Source organism: Carcharodon carcharias, chromosome 4 (genome assembly GCF_017639515.1).
Source record: "Carcharodon carcharias isolate sCarCar2 chromosome 4, sCarCar2.pri, whole genome shotgun sequence".
Taxonomy (NCBI): Eukaryota; Metazoa; Chordata; class Chondrichthyes; order Lamniformes; family Lamnidae; genus Carcharodon; species Carcharodon carcharias.
The window spans coordinates 20,083,185-20,103,245 of record NC_054470.1 but is presented as its reverse complement, the minus strand read 5'-3'; the positions used below and the strand labels follow the sequence as shown (position 1 = coordinate 20,103,245).

The following is a 20,061-nucleotide window of genomic DNA, read 5'->3' as shown; positions in this document are numbered from 1 at the left end:
GTTTCATTAAGCAGGGCCAAGCTCCCGTTAACATTTCTGCCACCAAAGCTGCAAAGTTCAACTCAAGTCAACAGAAATCCCCTTGTTACATCAGAAAGGGGAGAAAACATCTTAAAGGGGCCAGAAGTGCTACAAAAATATTTTTAAAAAGCAACATCAAAACTAGAAAGTGTACAGGGGTGAAATTCATCCTGGCTGACATGGGAAATGCTGCTTTGGCAGCCTGTTTCACTGTCTCTCTGATTTTCATTTCCATGTTCTGAATGAGGGGAGCAGTCAGGGATTGGAAAGTTATTAAAAAGAACTGATTGTCAAAACAGAGAGATACAACGTTTAAAATATACAACTGTAGAAGTACTTGTTGGATTACTGAAATCCAATCTAAACTAGTTGATCAGTAGCTAAATACAATATAACAAAGCCTAGAAATTTCCGTCTTGGCGCTATGCTGCCAGAAGTGCAAAAGAGGATGTCCTTCCATCAGCCCTCGCCTTGACCCTGTTCCAAATTCTACGGACAAGGCTATTCAAAATAACAGGGCATCCACTCATACCAACAGCAGTGCTATTAAGGCACCAGCTCATGGAGCCAGTAAGATTTTAAAGTGGCATCCTGTCAGGGAAAGAATGACCCTGACAGTCCTGTCTCCTAATGTTATAATGTCACAACAAGGGAAAGTGCCAGCAGATGAAACAACCCCTTTCAGTGCCCCCATCAGTATTTGTCTCAGAGCCAGAAAGGGGCAGAAACCTGGCATAATTGGATTCTGTCCCAAATTCCTGCTCCTCCCCTCTCACTACACCAGTTCTCCATCTGTAACTCTCTTAGTAGCAAGTAGTCTAAAAACTGCAAATTGAGAACCCTGAAGTCACATGTAACACATTTTATGTCAGTTCATTCCTTTGAAGCTTTCTTTATTTCAGAAATGAATACTGAAAGCTCACGTTCCCATCTGATTGTTGGAGTGACTATAAAAAGCACAAATCTCACCAATGGAACTGTAACTTACGGAAAGCTCAGTATGGTCGATTTAGCAGGAAGTGAGAGAGCATCAAAAACTGGAGCAGAAGATGAACAGTTGAAGGTCATTCTCCTCCACACACTCATTAGTTTGCTCTATTTCAAACTGATATTTCTTACATATTGGTATTTAATAAGTTAATCGTATTCTTGGTGGCCTATAGAAAATGTAATTTCTTGCCCAGTTTCAGGACCTAATCTACCATGGATCAATTACACATGATCATGGGATTCATGCAGTCATGAAATATTCAGATGTTCCAGCACAGACATGATGAACTGAATGGCCTCCTGCTGTGCTCTGAATTTCTAAAATTCTATGATTAATTTTCCAACTTTATGCTAGCAATGAAAAGTGTCATCTACCAAAAGTGCATGCTGGAAATTGAAGAATGTACTTTGCCTAATTTATGATCAGTTTAAACGTTGCTTAGAATGCACCTGAATTTTCAGTGTGCCAATCTCTTACCATCAACACAGTCAGACAGGTACAATTTACATGTGTACTATACTTCCAAACAGGACAGGATAGGCTTAACATGTTAGCATATGGTACTGCAGTCCATTATTCCTGTCATGTCAACTTGGCTGAGTCTATAGCACACTCACCTCTGAATCAGAGGGTCATGGAATTAGATTCTCCCCAAAACATTTGTGCAAATTCTAAAGCTATTCTTCAGTGGAGCTGGAGTGCTGCATTATTGAAGGTGTCATTCTTTACATAAGGGACTAAGTTATAGTCATGTTTGTCTTTTATCCAGAGGTTAAAGATTTCATGATACTATTTGAAAAAGAGCAGGGAATTTTCCTTCCTCAGCCATAACTAGGAACACATTAACTGGTCACGAATCACATTGCTGTTTATTGGGGTGTTCCTGTGCACAATATGGCTGTTATCATTTTATCATGAAGTAACAAAGCATTTTGGTACATTACTGAAAGCTGCAATAAGGTACTATATTTTAGCAAATCTTTCTTTAAAGTCCATCTTGGAGCACTGCTGCTCAAGGGAAACCTAATTGATGGTATTTCTTGTTGAAAGCTGCTAATAATGTGCTCTACTAGTCAGTAACAAATTGTAAATACAAAATAAAATTACAAAAAGGAAAAAAAATGACAAGCCATTTCAACGGACAATCTTCTAGAGACTCAGTTGAAGATTTTTTTCAGAGTTATTCAGAAGATTTTGGCCGACTTAATGAGAAGGAAAAAAGTTGGCCCTGATTTTGCGGTCAGCAGTGAAGCAAGGGAACTCACCACTGGCCTCAAAGAAAACTGCTGACAAAGATGTAGTGATATGTATTACAGAAATTTCCCTTTTCCTGACAGCAGTTTAAATCTGACACCATGTCTTGGCATGCAGTATTAGTGACCTCAGCCAGCAGGTAGGCAGCCAATCAGATTGAGGTATTCACACTGCCAATTAGGAAGTTTAAAGCACTTACACTTCTGCACTTTTAATTTCCCAGATAGCAAAATAAATGATTAAGTTGGATTAAGATAGAAGCAAAAATAAAGATAAACAAACTTTTAAAAAGTATATGTTTTTACTTTTTAAAATGTGGAATGTTTTATTATTATGAGGAATTTGAAATTCCACAAATATAAAGTTAGCTTTTTAGGGTCACTCAGAATGTTTAGAAGTCAGTATAGCATTAAAAACCCAGTTACACCTAATTCAACAGAGTGCAACTTTTTCAAGGGTTTATACAGCAAGGCTAACAGTGTAAGAGTTCTTGTCAATTCTACTGATGATTGCAGACCGGGGAAGTCTCTCAACAGTACACCCTCTGCAGAAGTGTCAAATCACAGATAGCAGTGTTTGGATTTCCATGTCATTCTGCGTTGTGCAGACTCTAGTAGTTGCTGTCAATTTCAATGGAATAATGGTGATGAATGCTGACAGTAGTTGCCCCATTGTTATTACGACAAAAGTCTGAGCTAATAATAAACAAGGGTTGGAGTTTGCCAAATGAGCATAACCCAAAAGAAGCGGCTGAATTTAGACCCGTTTTGTCAAAGCCAAGGATGCTGATCCTACAACTGTATAGGTTTCATCGTTGAGCCTTAAAATTGAAACTCATTTAACCATCATTATTGCATATCATATTTAAGAAACTGCAACCTGTAGGTTAGGTTTTCAATTTTTAAGGTAACTTACACTTTATCATGAAAACGCTAAAAGAAACAGATGACACAGAACAGGTCTCAATGAGAATAAATTCGTATAAACTGCTCAGAAAATTCAATTAAAAGACCAGGAGGATGATTTGTTTCCTATTCTACCTGAAAACCTGGATGCAATGTTGAGAGATCCCACACCACCACCCCCCCCCCCCACCCCCCTGCTCCTTTTTGCGGGTGGAGATTTATTCAAATGGAAGGTTTGATGGATGATTGTGAAAGATCAAGGGGACTTGGACAGATTGTAATTACACAGGTAACTCAAATACACCCAAAATTCCACATTTTTTTAAGTCACGTTGACCAGGTCACACGTGTCTCAGAGTGGAAATGTAGAAGAAGCTCCAAACCAAGAACTTCAATGAGATCAAAAAATTAAAACATCACTGCTTAAAATCAAATCACGTAATTGTTTCTCTTTTTGCAAGATCATGCAGAAAGTTTAAATTGAATGTTTACCTGTGCACTTTTATCTTTTGAGCATCACAGGAAGCCAATTCCGTCAACAAGTCTCTGAGTTCTTTGGGTGATGTTATCTCAGCCCTCTCCGCAGAACAATCTTTCATCCCATACCGTAACAATAAACTAACGTTGCTGATGCAGGACTCATTGGGTGGAAATTCAAAGACACTCATGTTTGTGAACATTTCCCCAGCAGATTGCAATGCTGAGGAAAGCATCAGCTCTTTGGTGTAAGTATTCAACTTCAAAAAAATGTCAAGTATAGAAAATGTGTTGTTACCCTTTAAGACTCTGATAAGTAAAAATCCATTTACCATTTCAATCTGATACAATAGTACTCAGGCAGCCTAAGACGTATGCCATGTGCAATAACACTTCAGCCTGAGTGGTATGCTACTCTAGCCCAAGTCTACACAAACAAGGATCAAAATTCTGATGTGTGTGATATTCAATGTTTAGTTGGTATCTGCTTAACCTGTCATGGCCATTAGTGTCACATGGACATTGGGGCGATCAGATTTATGCAGAACCCTTCTAAGCAGCGCCAATGAAGCCTGATTTCCCCTGCCTCCAAACAGGCCAGTGTCAATAAGCAGAGGGAATGGTGGTGGTTGACTCATTGGGCAGAATTTTGACCTTGGTGTGCAGGATCAGCGGGTGGGGGTGGTTGGGAAGCCGGCCGCTGCCCGAGATTGGCAGCACACCGCGATTTTATGCGGGCAGGCCAAATATTGCCCGCCCAGCATAAGATGCAGCTGCGGAATGAGCGCGAAGGGGCATGCGGGGTGGGAGCTCATTGTCCGCCGGGTCCATTGGCAACCCGGCAGCCAATTCAAATGGGGCTTCGGTAGCCCTTGGAAGGCTGTCACCAAAGGACCCAAAAGTCATGACGGACAGCGTTGCGGGTGGATACAGCAGGCCAGAGGGCAGGTCAACAGGGCAGTTGGCCCCACGTTTCTCTGATGAGTGCCTCACTGCCCTCCTGGAGGAGGTTACAGAATGAAGAGAAACCCTTGACCCCAGAGACGAGAGGAGGAGGCCCTCCCACCTCACCAAAAAGGCCTGAAAAAAAGTGACATCCAGGGTCAGCAACCAAGATGTGGTGAAGCACAGATGGGTGAAGTGCCGGAAGCACTTCAATGATTTCCTGTGATTGGGAAGGGTGAGTACCATGTTGGCATGGGTCACTATGCAGAGCAGTTAAGAGCTGCCCATCCCCCCCTGAACCTCAGAGGTCTTAGAGTGTGAGTGGTAAATGTCAGTGAGGTAGCATCTGGGCAAGGGGGTGAGCCCTGGCCGTTTGGACTGAGTGTCTTGCAGCTCCAGGGTCACAAATCGGCTGAGCCCTGTGCGGTGTTCCTCAGGTGGGTTTGGCCAGGCTGCAATGGCGATGCAGGTACAGAGTGGGCTAATAATGCTCCTCTCTCCTTTCAGGAGAAAACATCCCATAACAACGCAGAGAGGTAGCGGACTGGTGGGGGACCCCCACACCTCCTAATCCTCAGTCAATATGAGCAGGAGACCCTGGAGCTGGAGAGGCACCTTGGTCAACCGGCCATGGTGAGGTTGGGGTACCATAGGGAGGTAAGAGTGCAGTGCATTGAGGTCAGAATGTGTGTCATTGCAACCATTCCACTGTAGTCTCTATACTGATGTGAGTCTCAAACCTGGAATCCTCATTGATAATGGAAAGATGAGGGCACCCTGATGCATATCTCTGTCTCATGAGGCTGCCAGGCATGCAGAGTAACCGGATGTCGACTTCAACTAATGACATGTCCTTGTTCTTCCCTTTAGCCTCACCAGCAGCCCTTCAGGATGAGGAGCCTGAATGTCCACCCCTGACTCCTGAGGACCACACTGATCAGAACGCACCTGCATCATACCTGCCCTCTTAAGCAGGCACCAGCGCAGATGCCAGCACCTCGGTGAGCATTAGATCGCCAGCTACTATCTTGGTGAATATTGGTGAGAGCACTTCACACTCATTCGAGGCGCAGGCGGAGGCAGAGAGTGCCCAGGGTGCCAGCAGTTGTAGGATGACTGGGGACCAGGAACATGCTCAGTCGGTGGCTGATGATGTGCCTTCGGAGTTGTCCCTGAGGCAGCAGATGCTGGATGTCCAGCAGGGTGTGCGGAATGAGCTGGCAGAGATACATGAGCGAAAGCGTGCCATGGTTTCTGTTGTGGAGGAGTCCTTGCAGAGCATGAGCAATGCGTTGACCCTCATAGCCGAGCACAATGCCTCCTCCATGGAGAGAGTGGTGACTCTCATGGAGAGGCTTCTCCAGGAGAACAATCAGGCTGTTCTGGGGATGCGCTCAGACCTGCAATCTCTCACACTGGCATTGACCTCAGCTGGTCAGTGTCAGTGTGGGAGATGGATTGGGCACCCAGTATCCCAGCTAGGTGCCTGTCCATCAATAGTGAGTAGGGAGGTCCAGAGTGACCTCATGTTGGCACACGAGCTGCCTGTCATCTCTGCGAGCTCCTCTCAGGGCACTCTGGATGATGGCAGAAGCTCCCCCACCCCTCTGCCAATGACCATGGCATCTGATGAGGCTGTGGTGACTGGGGCGATGCCAGAGCCATGGCACTGGCTGTTCCCCCCAAGGTGGAGCCTGCACAGGCTCCAAGGGCCAGAGGATGCCTGCCAAAGTCATTAAGGCCAACAGGACAGCAGAGTGAGCAGGCTGGCTCCAACACCAGTGCCAGCAAGAGGGGAGCAGATAGTCGTAGCCCTCGCAAGCGAAAACTTAAAGCACCTTAATCACAACATGGCATGATCATGGATGATCTTTGTTTTCCCCATTTTTCCGTTCAGCATTGGTGTGATGGAAAACACCTGTCAATGTTTATTTGTAGAATGTTTGCCAGGCACCAGTTAATTAAAGTTGTTTTTGTGCAACTGGCCTCTGGAAGCTTCATTTGTTCTGTAGGTGCAGGGTAAGCCGTGATGTTATGATGGACGTGTTTCTCCTTAAACTTTATTGAAATGGCACATACTGTATATTGTTGACCAAGGAACCGGTCCTGTCAGGTATCGATTATGGAGCCTGCAGCGCTGGCATGTGGTGGTAGTTCTTATTTGGTAAGCTAACTGAAGGAACGTTGGATCAAAGTGTCCCAGGTGTCCCTGCCTCCCTGAAGGTTGCCCAGGTCAGTGTCTATCCCCTCAACTTTCTCCTGACCATGTTCGTCCATTGACTCACTATGGACTCATTGTCTGTTGCCTGTGCAGCTATGTCATGATCTTCTTCCTCCACTGCGTCGCCCCTTTCCAGTGCCAGATTGTGGAGAGCACAGCATGCAACCACTATCAATGACACACGATCTGGGGGTTATTGGAGTGTGCTCCCTGAAAGATCCAGGCTTTGGAAGCACACCTTGAGAAGACCTATGTTTCTCTCTACCACCGCACTTTTGGAGGTATGGCTCCTATTGTACTGCTGCTCAGCTTCTGTTCTTGGGTGGCGGAGAGGTGTCATAAGTCACCTTTTGAGGGGATAGCCCTTGTCACCCAACAGCCTTTATGGCCACGTGTGTGTAGTCTATTGCACCCTGGATGTTGGTGAACCCAGCAATGGCTGCAAAGCCTCTGGCTCACTCTGCCTGGCTGGCCTCGTCCATACGGTAATCAATGAAAGTCAATGCACGCCTGAACAGAGCATCTGTCACCAGCTTAATGCAACTGTGGACAGCTGATTGGGAGACTCCCCACAGATCCCCCATTGAGCCCTGGAAGGAGTCAGAAGCAGAAGTTGAGGAACACCGTGACCTTCAGTGCCACTGGCATGGGGTGTCCATCCACACAGTTGGAGCTGATCTCAGGGCCGATCCTCTGACAAATGGAGGTCACAGTCTCCCTTGAAAGGTGGATCCTCCTTCAGCATTGCACCTCGGACATATTAAGATACCTGCATCATTGTCTGTAAACCCTGGCGGCAGGATAGTGACGACTTTTGCAGCCCTTTCCACCTTGGACTTCCTGTTGGCCCTGAGCCCCTTGTGCCTACGCCTCTCCTCCCACAGGTCGTTCCCCTGGATGCTACATAGGGACACCTGGCTTCCTCCCCTTTCTGGCCCTCTCTTCCTCCTCAGAGGAATTGCCTCCAGCGGAGATCACATTTCCCATTACCAAGGTAAGGGAAGGCTGCTTGATACCTTGGAAGGCCCCAAGTGGTATGAATCCTCCAGAGGCCTGGAAAACAACACTGAGTCCTGAAATGAAGCCTCTCAAGCAACCAGCAGCAAGTTATATCCTAAACTACAAACTACTTGCATTTACAAGCCCACTGACCCCTCTTATCCCGCCCGTGGATGAGGTTTTTGAAATTGTGGCCTGCCCGTTTAGCTTGTGCGATAGCCTGAAAATCGCACGGGCTACGGAAAGTCCGAGATAATTGGTGTCTCAAAAGCCTTAACTGGCCACTTAATTAATGGCGGGCATGCCTCCATCTTCATCGCGCACCCACCAATCGAAATATCACCAGAGTGCCTGTTGACGTTGGTACGCTCGGCCGATGTCAATGCGCTTTATTTCACTCTCGGGTGTATTGGGCGTGTGCCCGCATGCCGAGCTAACAATTCTGGCTCTTATATTTAGCTGCCTGAACAAATTTCACATTGTCCCTACACTCATGTAAGCACATCCAAATTTCTAGGTCTATCTTTTTTTTTTATTAGGTTGAGTACATGTGGTGCACCTTTCATTAAAAACTCATTTTACTACTGTAGGTGAAATAGTGCAAGATATTTTTCATGCCAAAGTTGTAACTTTTTTTTCTTTATTCTTTCATGGGATATGGGCATTGCTGGCAAGGCCAGCATTTGTTGCCCATCCCTAATTGCCCTTGAACTAAGTAGCTTGCTAGGCATTTCAGAGTCGACCATATTGCTGTGGGCCTGGAATCACACATAGGTAAGGATGGCAGATTTCTTTCCCCTAAAGAGCGTTAAACCAGATGGGTTTTTAACAATAATTGGTGATAGCTTCATGGTCACCATTACTGAGACTAGTTTTATAGTCCATATTTTAATAATTGTATTCAAATTTCATAAGCTGCCGTGGATGGATTTGAGCCCATGTCTCCAGAGCATTAGCCTGGACTTCTGGATTACTAGCCCAGCAATATTACCTCTATGCCACTGTCATCCCATATGATACACGAAAAACTGCTGTTTGATAGTGAAGATAAATCACTCTGTGATTGAGAAATCTAGTCACCAATTTACTACAGGACACTCAAAAGTGCTTTTTGATTTTTTTATTTGATCCAAACACCATTTGTCCCCAGAAACTGAGATTTCTATGTCCATAATAATGCTTTAAACAAAAAAAGAAAAATTCAAAAACTTCTGTTTCTCAGTAACATGATTATCTTTAGCTACTGAATATCATTTTATAAGTCTCAATCCCCTAATTAAAACTTTCAGTTGAAGTTCTCAGCCTCTCTCAAAAGCTAACAAAGTAGCAAGGTTTACACAGCCCCTTACAGGAAAGGACTGCCTACTGGTTACTGATTTGAGAGTAAGGTTGAAGACGAAGTTGAAGTGAATATCATCCTGCCCTCACCGAGCTGTGTGACCATGCCCCATCCTACCTTACCTTACTCGTCTTCGTCTACCTTAATCTTTCTGCACACACCCTCTGCTCATCTAAAACTAGACTTCTTATTCCTCAGTTCTGTCATCAGCTCCACCATCGATTGCCACACTTCCAGCCAATTTACTTGATCAGCCCTCTTAAATTCTGTAGCCACTTCCTTCTGCTTTGCTGAATCTTTTCCTGCATTCAAAACCCTCCTTTTCTACGACGTTGTCAGTTCCCCATCCTGACTTCTCCAGCCTTCTTCATTTTTCCATTCTCCATGTGTACTGGATCCTTTTTCTTCATTGTAATCTCCTGTCAGATGTCTTTCTATGTCTGAAAGATGCTTTTTAAGTACAAATTGTAGTTGGCATTTTCAGTGAGGTGAACTCAGGCAACCTCTACAATGCAACCACAGTAAACACATTGGCCTCTCTCCCACCACAGGATGGCGAGAGAGATAGAAACCTAATTTACGTATTCCCTATGTACCTGTTTTTGTGTTATAATAAACAGATGGCACTAACTTTAATTGTTTCTCAGACCTGGGGATAAGACTCCTAATTAATTTAAGGTCTGCTCCTTCATCAGAACAGCAGGGCACGCAGATTGATTATGTCCTTGCAGCCCACCATTTTTTATTATTCAGTAGTGTTTAGAGGAAGAACCCACATTGAAATATCCTGTAGATGGGCAGGATATAACCAGTAAACATCTTTCGCTACTATTAGAAGATTGATTTTATCATTAAATTTTATTCTACGTATGAGGTTCAGTCGATCACTACAAGCAATTATTATCATGGTTTGTTTATAAACAAGAGAATTGACCTTTTCCTTGTTTTTTTTTAAAGTACTTGCTTTTTAACTTCTCTCATGTTTAATTTCCCATGCCACCTCTCATTCCTGACAGGCAAACTGCTTCCCTGCTTCTACCAATGATCTTCTGTATCTGATTACTAGAAGGTGCATTTAATTTATTCATTTTCAGAATGTGGGTGTTGATGGCAAGGCCAACAATTTTCTTACACATCTCTAATTGTCTATGAGAAGGTGGTGGTGAGCTGCCTTCTTGAACCACTTGAAGCAACTGAGTGGCTTGCTGGGTTATTTCAACATTTTTTATTCATTCACAGGGTGTGGGCTTCGCTGGCTGGGCCAGCATTTATTGCCCATCCCTAGTTGCCCTTGAGAAGGCGGTGGTAAGCTGCCTTCTTGAACTGCTGCAGTCCATGTGGTGCAGGTACACCCACAATGCTATTAGGAAGGGAGTTCCAGGATTTTGACCAAGCGACAGTGAAGGAAAGGTGTTATATTTCCAAGCCAGGATGGTGAGTGACTTGGAGGGGAACTTCCAGGCGGTGGTGTTCCCATCTATCTGCTGCCCTTGTCCTCCAAGGTGGTAGTGGTTGTGGGTTTGGAAGGTGCTGTCTAAGGAGCCTTGGTGAATTGCTGCAGTGCATCTTGTAGATGGTACACACTGCTCCTACTGTGCGTCGGTGGTGGAGGGAGTGAATGTTCGTGGATGTGGTGCCAATCAAGCGGACTGCTTTGTCCTGGATGGTGTCCAGCTTCTTCAATGTTGTAGGAGCTGCAGTCATCCAGGCAAGTGGGGAGTATTCCATGAACATTCCTGACTTGTGCCTTGTAGATGGTGGACAGGATTTGGGGAATCAGGAGGTGAGTGACTCGTTGCACGATTCCTAGCCTCTGACCTGCTCTTGTAGCCACAGTATTTATATGGCTAGCCCAGTTCAGTTTCTGGTCAATGGTAACCCCCAGGATGTTGATAGTGGGGGATTCAGTGATGGTACTGCCATTGAATATCAAGGGGCGATGGCTAGATTCTCTCTTGTTGGAGATGTTCATTGCCTGACACTTGTGTGGTGCAAATGTTACTTGCCACTTGTCAGCCCAAGCCTGAATATTGTCCAGGTCTTGGTGCATTTGTATATGGACTGCTTCAGTATTTGAGGAGTTGCGAATGTTGCTAAACATTGTGCAATCATCAGTGAACATCCCCACTTCTGATCTTATGATGGAAGGAAGGTAATTGATGAAGCAGCTGAAGATGGTTGGGCTGAGGACACTACCCTGAGGAACTCCTGCAGTGATGTCCTGGAGCTGACATGACTGACCTCCAACAACTTCAACCATCTTCCTTTGTGCTAGGTATGACTCCAACCAACGGAGAGTTTTCCCCTTTGACTGGAGTTTTGCTAGGGCTCCTTGATGCCACACCCGGTCAAATGCTGCCTTGATGTCAAGGGTAGTCACGCTTCCCTCACCTCTAGAGTTCAGCTCTTTTGCCCATGTTTGAACCAAGGCTGTAATGAGATCAGGAGTTGAGTGGCCCTGGCAGGACCCAAGCTGGGCATCAGTGAACATGTTATTGCTAAGCAAATGCAGCTTGAGAGCACTGTTGGTGACCCCTTCCATTACTTTACTCATGATGGAGAGTAGGCTGATGGGGCGGTAGTTGGCTGGGTTGGATTTGTCCTGCTTTTTTTTTGTGTAGAGGACATACCTGGGCAATTTTCCACAGAGCCGGGTAGATGCCAGTTTTGTAGCTGTACTGGAACAGCTTGGCTAGGGGCGCGGCAAGTTCTGGAGCACAAGTCTTCAGTACCATTGCCGGAATATTGTCAGGGCCCATAGCCTTTGCTGTATCCAGAGCCTTCAACCGTTTCTTGATATCATATGGAGTGAATCGAATTGGCTGAAGACTGGCATCTGTGACGCTGGATCATCCACTCGACACTTCTGGCTGAAGATTGTTGTGAATGCTTCAGCCTTATCTTTTGCACTGCTGTTCTGGGCTCCTCCATCATTAAGGATGGGGATATTTGTGGAGCCTCCTCCTCCAGTGAGTTGTTTAATTGTCCACCACCATTCACAACTGGATGTGGCAGGACTGCAGATCTTAGATCTGATCTGTTGGTTGTGGGATCGCTTATCTCTGTCTATTACTCGCTGCTTATGCTGTTTGGCATGCAGGTAGTCCTGTTTATAGCTTCACCAGGTTGACACTTCATTTTTACGTATGCCTGGTGCCGCTCCTGGGATGCCCTCCTGCACTCTTCATGGAACCAGGGTTGATCCCCTGGCTTGATGGTAATGGTAGAGTGGGGGATATGCCGGGCCATGAGGTTACAGATTGTGTTTGAGCACAATTCTGTTGCTGCCCATAGCGCCTCATGGATATCCCGGCTTGAGTTGCTAGATTTGTTCGAAATCTATCCCATTTAGCAAGGTGGTAGTGCCACACAACACAGTGAAGGGTATCCTCAGTGTGAAGGTGGGACTTTGTCTCCGCAATGACTGTGCGGTGGTCACTTCTACCAATACTGTCATGGACAGATGCATCTGCAGCAGGCAGGTTGGTGAGGATGAGGTCAAGTATGTTTTTCCCTCACCACCTACTGCATACCCAGTTTAATAGCTATGTCCTTTCGGACTCGGCCAGCTCGGTCAGTAGTGGTGCTACCGAGCCACTCTCAGTAATGGACATTGAAGTCCCCCACCCAAAGTACATTCTGCACCCTTGCCACATGGAGTAGCACTGATTCATCAGCTGAGGGAGGGTGGTACAAGGTAATCAGCAGGAGGTTTCCTTGCCCATGTTTGACCTGATGCCATGAAACTTCATGGGGTCCCAAGTTAATGTTAAGGACTCCCAGGGCAACTCCCTCCTGACTGTATACCACTGTGCCACCACCTCTGCTGGGTCTGTCCTGCCGGTGGGACAGGACATATCAGGGATGTTGATGGTGGTGCCTTGGACATTATCTGTAAGGTATGATTCCATGAGAATGACTATGTCAGGCTGTTGCATGATTAGTCTGTGAGACAGCTCTCCCAATTTCAGCACTAGCCCCCAGATGTTAGTAAAGAAGACTTTGCAGGGTCAACACGGCTGCAATTGCCGTTGTCATTTCCGGTGCCTAGATTGATGCCAGGTGCTCCGTCTGGTTTCATTCCTTTTTTGTGTCTTTGTAGCGGTTTGTTACATCTGAGTGGCTTTCTAGGCCATTTCAGAGGGTATTTAAGGGTCTGCAGTCATATGTAGACTAGGTCAAGACAACAGGTTTCCTTCCCTAAAGGGAATTAGTGAACCAGATGGGTTTTTGCAACAATCGACAATGGTTTCATGATCGCCATTAGACTTTTAATTTCAGGTTTTTTATTGAATTCAAATTCAACCAGTGTCATGGTGGGATTCAAATACAGGCCCTCAGAGCATTACCTTGGATCTCTGGATTACTAGACCAGCAGCAATATCACTACACCATTGCTTCCCCAATCATTATCTCCTGGGAGGAAATTGTTCCTTAAAGTTCTATGTTTTAACTATTCTATGTTTGAAAATGTAGGTTAAAAAGATGCTCAAATTTAAACAATATCTTTATTTTAACAAAACAGTTATGCATCTCGTGTTAAGTTGATAACAAATAATGCACAGAAGAACTCGGAGAGCAAAGAGATAGCTCGACTGAAACAGGTAATTAGGCTTTTTTATAAACATTGAGAAGACAATCAGTAATTTTAAACCCCCTGAAACAGAGGGGGTTGGGTCAGGTAGAAAGTTAAAATGTAAAAAATCTCAGACCTGAACCCAATCTGCCTCAAACCCTCCCACTTCTTTTTTAATGTAGGTGGGACTGGGAGTGAGTGGCCAACTCATTTCCAAGAGACAGGTCATTCACTTAAGCATTTTAATGAGCCTGCGTGCCTAAGACTTTATCTGTGTTTCTGGCTTAATGCTGCCTGTCTAGGTTTCTCGAGCCTTCGGAAACTTGGCCGCATACCACATGGAAAGTGTAGGTGCTTCTTCAACACTGCTTGTCAGCCAGGAGGAGAAAGAGAGCTTCCCCTAACCCAGGACGCTCAAGCAAACCTTAACCTCTCCAGAAATCAAGGCCCCTCCCTAACCTGCAGTCACTGACACCTCTATAACTTACCCACTGACACAATCCACAACCCCATGTATTAAACCAACCCTTCTCCAAAATCACCGCTCCCCCACTCGCCATCCCCACAATCACTGACTCTTTGCCGGAGCACCACTTGTCCCTCCAATCCGTCTCTGATATCCCTTTGACCTCTCCCCATGCCCCCATCTCTCTAATCTCTCCCTGGCACCCCTCTGGTCTCTCCCTAAAATCCCATCTCACCTGAACACTCACTAAGCTACGATCTCTCCCTCCGATTTCTCCCCAAACCCCCATGATTGCAACTCCAAACCACACCGCACTCAATTCCTCCTCCCACCCCACCTCACAATTTCTAACACAAGTAATAGGACACTTACTTGTTCCTGGTCTCTGACCTCTTCTGAAGTGTTCTCTGCCCAATAGAGAACCAAGCCTGTCAATCAGGCTGGCTTCAAGATGGGGAACGCATTTTTAAAAAAATGTATGTCATGGCATGGAGTTAAAACTCCTCAGCATTCTGGGAAGCCTGGACTTCTAGGCTGGAAATCTTAATCTATTAAATATCTGGACAACCATTTCAGGTAAGTTAAAAAGATATCGTGTTAAAGGTACTCATTTTGTGTTTGTGTGGTGCTTTGGAATTTGTAGACGCTGATTTTTTTTACCTCCCAAATTAAACAAAACCTACCAGAGAAATTGGGTGCTGAAGTTAACTGTTGCTTCCCTGCCACAACCCTGCTTTTCCTCTCCCTTTGTGACTAATACATCTTTCCTGCCCACTGCATGAAAATGCTGGCGGGAAAATGTGGCCTGGGATCCTGTCACATTCCCTGTCTACTTCTCTTAATGCTGATTCCAGGACAGTCAGGTGGAGCTTGGTGGCCCTCCCTGAGCTAGGACCTGGAAGGTCCTGAAATGCAAAAAGTGGGGGAAAGGGTCTAATAGTGGTCTCTGCTCTCTCCAATTTGGCCCTGAATACCTACATTTGTAGGCCTCTGTCTCAATTGAAGTCCAAAGAAACTTGAGTTAGCTGCTTCTTAAAAGCTCTTCTTCCTTTTTAAATGCCCTCTTGCCTAGTCAGGTGCTGCAGCAGTGGTCCCTCTGTAATTTTGAGGACCCACTATGAATAGATAATGACCATGACCTGTACACTGGATTCACGGAGCTAGGAGAATTTACTAAATAGAGTATTTGGAATGTGGTGAGAGTAGAAATTCAGTGCAGAGGGAAAGGAGGTGCTAATTAATTTTGACCAAGAGATAACAGTAAATATATACAATATTAAGAATAATTAATTGGATCTAATGGGATTTTATTCAGCAAAACTATGGATTAACTGAGACCTCTTGCCTGAGATTCCCAATTGGAAACTCAAAGATGCTGCATGTGACCTGGATAACCATATGTGCAAGATGTGTTACCAGTCGCTTGAACCTCTCAGCTTGAGGAGCAGCGGGAGATATTGCAGGGTATACAGGACGCTGAGAATTGGAAGTGGTCACCCCACCGCTACAGAGAGTTCAGGAGAGTAGTTAGTGGGTGGCCATCCAGCGAGGTAGGAAGAGCCAGGTAGTGCAGGAATCCTCCGGGGGTGTCACACTCACCAAGCAGTTTTCAGCACTGTGTACCAGTAAGGCTGATGTCACTTTGGGGAAGTACAATCTAGAGCACATCCGCAATGCTGTAGATCAAATAACTCCACAGGAGTCCACAACAAAGTGTACAAATGCAGTGGCCATAGGTGATTCAAAAGTTAGGCGTTTTTGCAATTGTTGGCATGACTCCCACCTGGTGTGTTACCTGCTTGGTGCTAGGGTAAAGAACATCAATAAGAGGCTGTGGAACATTTTGAGTGAGGGGTTGGGAGGGGAACAATCTGAAGTTATCGCCTATGTGGCCTTGAGCATTGAGGTCCTGCAGTCAGAGTTACAGGAGCTAGGGAGGAAGTTGAAAAACAGGCGCTGAATTTTACAGCAGTGGGGTCAGGATTTTATGGGGCACGTAAAAGTCAGAAGTGAGCCCTCCCCCCCCACCACCACCCCACCCCACCCCACCCCACCCAACCTTGGCCAATTTGCCCAGAAGCCACTTAAGAGCTGTCAAGTTGTTAATTGGCTTAAGGCAGGCCTTCAACCCCATCGAGGGAGGAAATCCCACCTCCAAGAGCTGCTGGCCAATCAAATGGCTGTCAGTCTCTAGTCCTAGCCATGCCACAGGTGGCCTCTGCTGGGACTACAACCAATCCCAAGAAAGGCGTTCAGCCATGGAACCCAGATGTTAAGGTAACTCGGAGGTTTCACCAGGGTCAGGCTGGCATGCCCTGGCAAGGGCAGGTGGGAATGGGCAAGCTCAGGGTGGGAGTCGCCAATGGGTGCAGAGGGCCCATAAAGTTGGCAATCTCCCCTCCATGCCCCCTGACTGGCCACCAATCCAACCAGTAGACCCAGCAGGTTCTGGACTTGGCTCCGGCTTCCCCTGCTATGGGTTAAATCCCAGCGGTGGTGGGAGGAGGCCCTTAAGTGGTCATTAATTGGGCATTTAAGGGCCACAGCTGACTCAGAGATGGGTGGATAGACCTCCTAATTCCTCCCCTGCCGCTAGTAAAATTGCAACAGCGGTGGGGGTTATTGGGTAGGTGCTGGGAATGGTGTTGATAACATAGTGCCAAATTTTATGGCCATTCCTCCCACCTCCAAACCTGCTTTCAGAAGGGCTGTAAAGTTCACAATATTATTCAGATAAAATTCAGCCCCGAGCCCTCAAAGTTAGCAATTTGGATTATTCCTAGTACCACATGCTAGTGAGTATAGGACTAGTAGGAAAAACAGGTTAAAGTGTGGCCAAAGAAGTTGTACAGGAAAGACAGCTTCAGATTTTTGGTGTAACTCTTTCAAGTACAAACCCATTTCCATCTGTTTCAGATGAAGTTACATTGTTTCATAGTTTGCCATTGTGAGATTTGAACTCTTGATCTTGGGGTTATAAACCCAGTACCATAACCACTTGGCTATTTAGGCCAAGCAGATTCTTGGTGTATTGGGATCAGTTCTGTGGAAGGAATAATGTCTTCAACGTGGGTGGGTTGCACCTCAACCAAGCTATGACCAATATCCTATCAGGAATATTAATTAGTACCATGGGGAGAATTTAAATTCATTTGACAGGGTGCATAAGCACCAGGTTGTAATATTAGGGAGGAGAAACACAGTGCATTGATGACTGGGGAAAGCAAGTAGCACTAAAGAACAGTTGAGAAATAGGAGGGGTCAGAGATGGGGCAAATGTGAAGCAATCTAAGATGGGTTTGAAGTGCATGTATATTAATGTGTTTAGAGTACTAAATGAGATTGGTGAGCTACAGGTGCAGGTCACTCTTGGCTATGTGATATAGCAGGAGTAACAGAGACTTAGCTCAAAGGAGAGGATTGGGAATTTATTGTTTCCATCTACAAGGTATTCATGAAAATCCGACAAAAAAAGTAGTGGCAGTATTAATTAAAGAAACTATATAAAGCACTGGAGAGCAAAGGTGCAGTTGAGGAGCCAAGGGCAAAGTATATTAGTATATCTAGTTAGAATTAAGGAACAATAGAGGAGCTATTACATTGCCAGATGTGTAGCATAGACCACCACATAGTTGGGAGGAGATAGGGGAGCTGTGTAAAAAAATGAAATCTTACTACTGGCCTGTAGGAACAGGAAAAGGCAAATGTAGTCCATATCCTGCAGTATGATGGGGAATATCAATGCTCATTCAGACTACTAAATGGGTTTCAAATCTGAGAGAAAACAATATGAGGAGAGAAGGTTGTTTTAGTTGCATTAATCAGAGAGCCTGGATGGTACAAGAGTTTGTAGAGATGTCATTCACCCAATTGAAATATAAATGTACAAAATGTAAATGTTTTTGCATGTAACATGTTATAAGCTAGAATAAGTAAACACAGAAGCTTCTTGGATATGAGTGCCCAGTAAGCTATTTGCTCTCAGGTTCCAGTTTAATGTTTATCCCAACCCAACCCACGGACCCCACCACATGGACCCCACCCCCACAGTAAAGAAATGGATGCGGGAAAGGGGTGTTAGTCATGTAAATGACAAGCAAAGAATCAATGTGCAGTAACAATGCAACCCTTCTGCAACATTCACCAAAATAGAAAGTGTGGAAATTGTTTAGCAGATTTTTCAGATGAGAGTTAGAATTAGTTTAATTAGTTAGACTCGGGATTTGTTTCCCAATCTGCCACAGTCACAGTACATTTTAAAGCTGCTTATTTAAAAATGAATACACTGCTCACTTTCTTTTCTAGATTATTGCAAAATTGAAATCTGGGGAATCTGTAGAAGAAGCATACTGAATGATGCTCCAGTTTTGACATGAAACAAGCCAGTGAATCGAAGCAAACCTATTGAAAGGACAAGAAACCAGTTTTGATTACCTTGATGAACATAATAGGACTAGATTTTCATCCTATTAAAAATCAGATGAAATGCACCTTCTGCTACATCCTTTAAGCCCTGGCAATGAGCAATTTCAGGGAATGCAATGTGGTAAATCATAACAAGCATGAGTTTTTAATTCTAATAAAGCAGGTATCAAGTCACTTCACTGATATAAATGTCAATGTTTTCTACTGCAGCTCTGCAAAACAGAGCCCTTGAGAGTGGCCAGGGCACAGAATGTACTCTGAGTGGGGGAATTCAATGTCCATTACCAATAGTGGCCAAGCAGTCTCACTGCTGATGGAGCTGGATGAGTCTTGGACGACATATTAGGCTTGGCTTCTGGCAGGTGGTGAGAGAACCACAAAAATAAAAAGCCCTCTTGACCTCACCCTCACCAATCTACCTGATGCAGATGCAACTGTCCATGACAGTATTGGTAGGAGACTACTTGTGGAGACTAAGTCCTGTCCTCACATCTCCATTGTGTTGTATAGCACTGAAGGGTTCTCCCATCGATCCAATGGATGAGAGTTCAGCAAGGAGACCAATTGTTTACCATCTAGGCTGATGTTGTTTCGTATGTGATGTTAAGTCAAATCTTGATTTGCAGATTGGATTGCAAACATTACATAAGAAGTCGCTGTTAGAGGGGTGGGTGAAGACATTGGCTCATTTGTCCTATGAGGACCTGACTCTGTTCTCCTCAAACATTGAGATTGCTTGATGAAAGAAATTTCTCTATTTGGCTACTTTCCTTTTTCCCATGTACGGGGTCCAAAGTGCAGGCTCTGAGACTGGCTTTAAGGATGTATTTGTATCTGAGTCTGGGACATCCTGTGGTGTGTGTTACTGTGCTGAGGTGACTGTAGAATACTGCCTTTGGTATATGGGAATCCTCCATGCCAACCATATGGTCAACCCAGCGAAGCTGAGCTTTGATGAGCATGCTCTTGATACCAGCAGCACCTTGCAAGAACTTCAGTATTAGGGATGTTTTCCTGCTGCCCTTGATGTTGCAGATAGATCTTAAGCAGCAAAGGTGGAATGTACCTAATTATTTGGCACTATTGCTGAGCTAAATGGAATAGATTCAGGACAGATCTAACAGCTCAAAACTGGCCATCTATGAGGAGCTGTGCCATCAGCAGCCATCAACAGAATTGTATTCAACCACTATCTGCAACCTCATGGCTCAGCATACCCCTTACTCTACCATTATCATCAAGCCAGGGGACAAACCCTGGTTCAATGAGAAATGTAGGAGAGCATGCCCATGACTCAGGACCAAGTCAAAATAAAAATAAGGTGCTAACCTGGTGAAGCTGCAACACAGAAGTAGGAGCATGCTAAAAAGCAGAAACAGCATGCGATAGAGCTAAGCAATCCCACAAACAACAGATCAGATCTAAGCTCTGGAATCCTGCCA

The 20,061-nt window shown here is 45.0% G+C and overlaps 1 protein-coding gene across 1 annotated transcript in view; it reads left to right on the top strand.

The window, feature by feature from the left end:
• The window catches only part of si:dkey-96l17.6 (kinesin-like protein KIN-14I), a 38,896-nt gene extending 24,764 nt beyond the window's left edge, over positions 1–14,132 (top strand). Inside the window, exons 5-8 of the mRNA XM_041185267.1 lie at positions 924–1,084; positions 3,694–3,896; positions 13,678–13,756; positions 14,031–14,132. Coding sequence (XP_041041201.1) covers positions 924–1,084; positions 3,694–3,896; positions 13,678–13,756; positions 14,031–14,132 — 545 coding nt within the window. The remainder of the gene's footprint in view (positions 1–923; positions 1,085–3,693; positions 3,897–13,677; positions 13,757–14,030) is intronic.
• Positions 14,133–20,061: the final 5,929 nt, after the last annotated feature.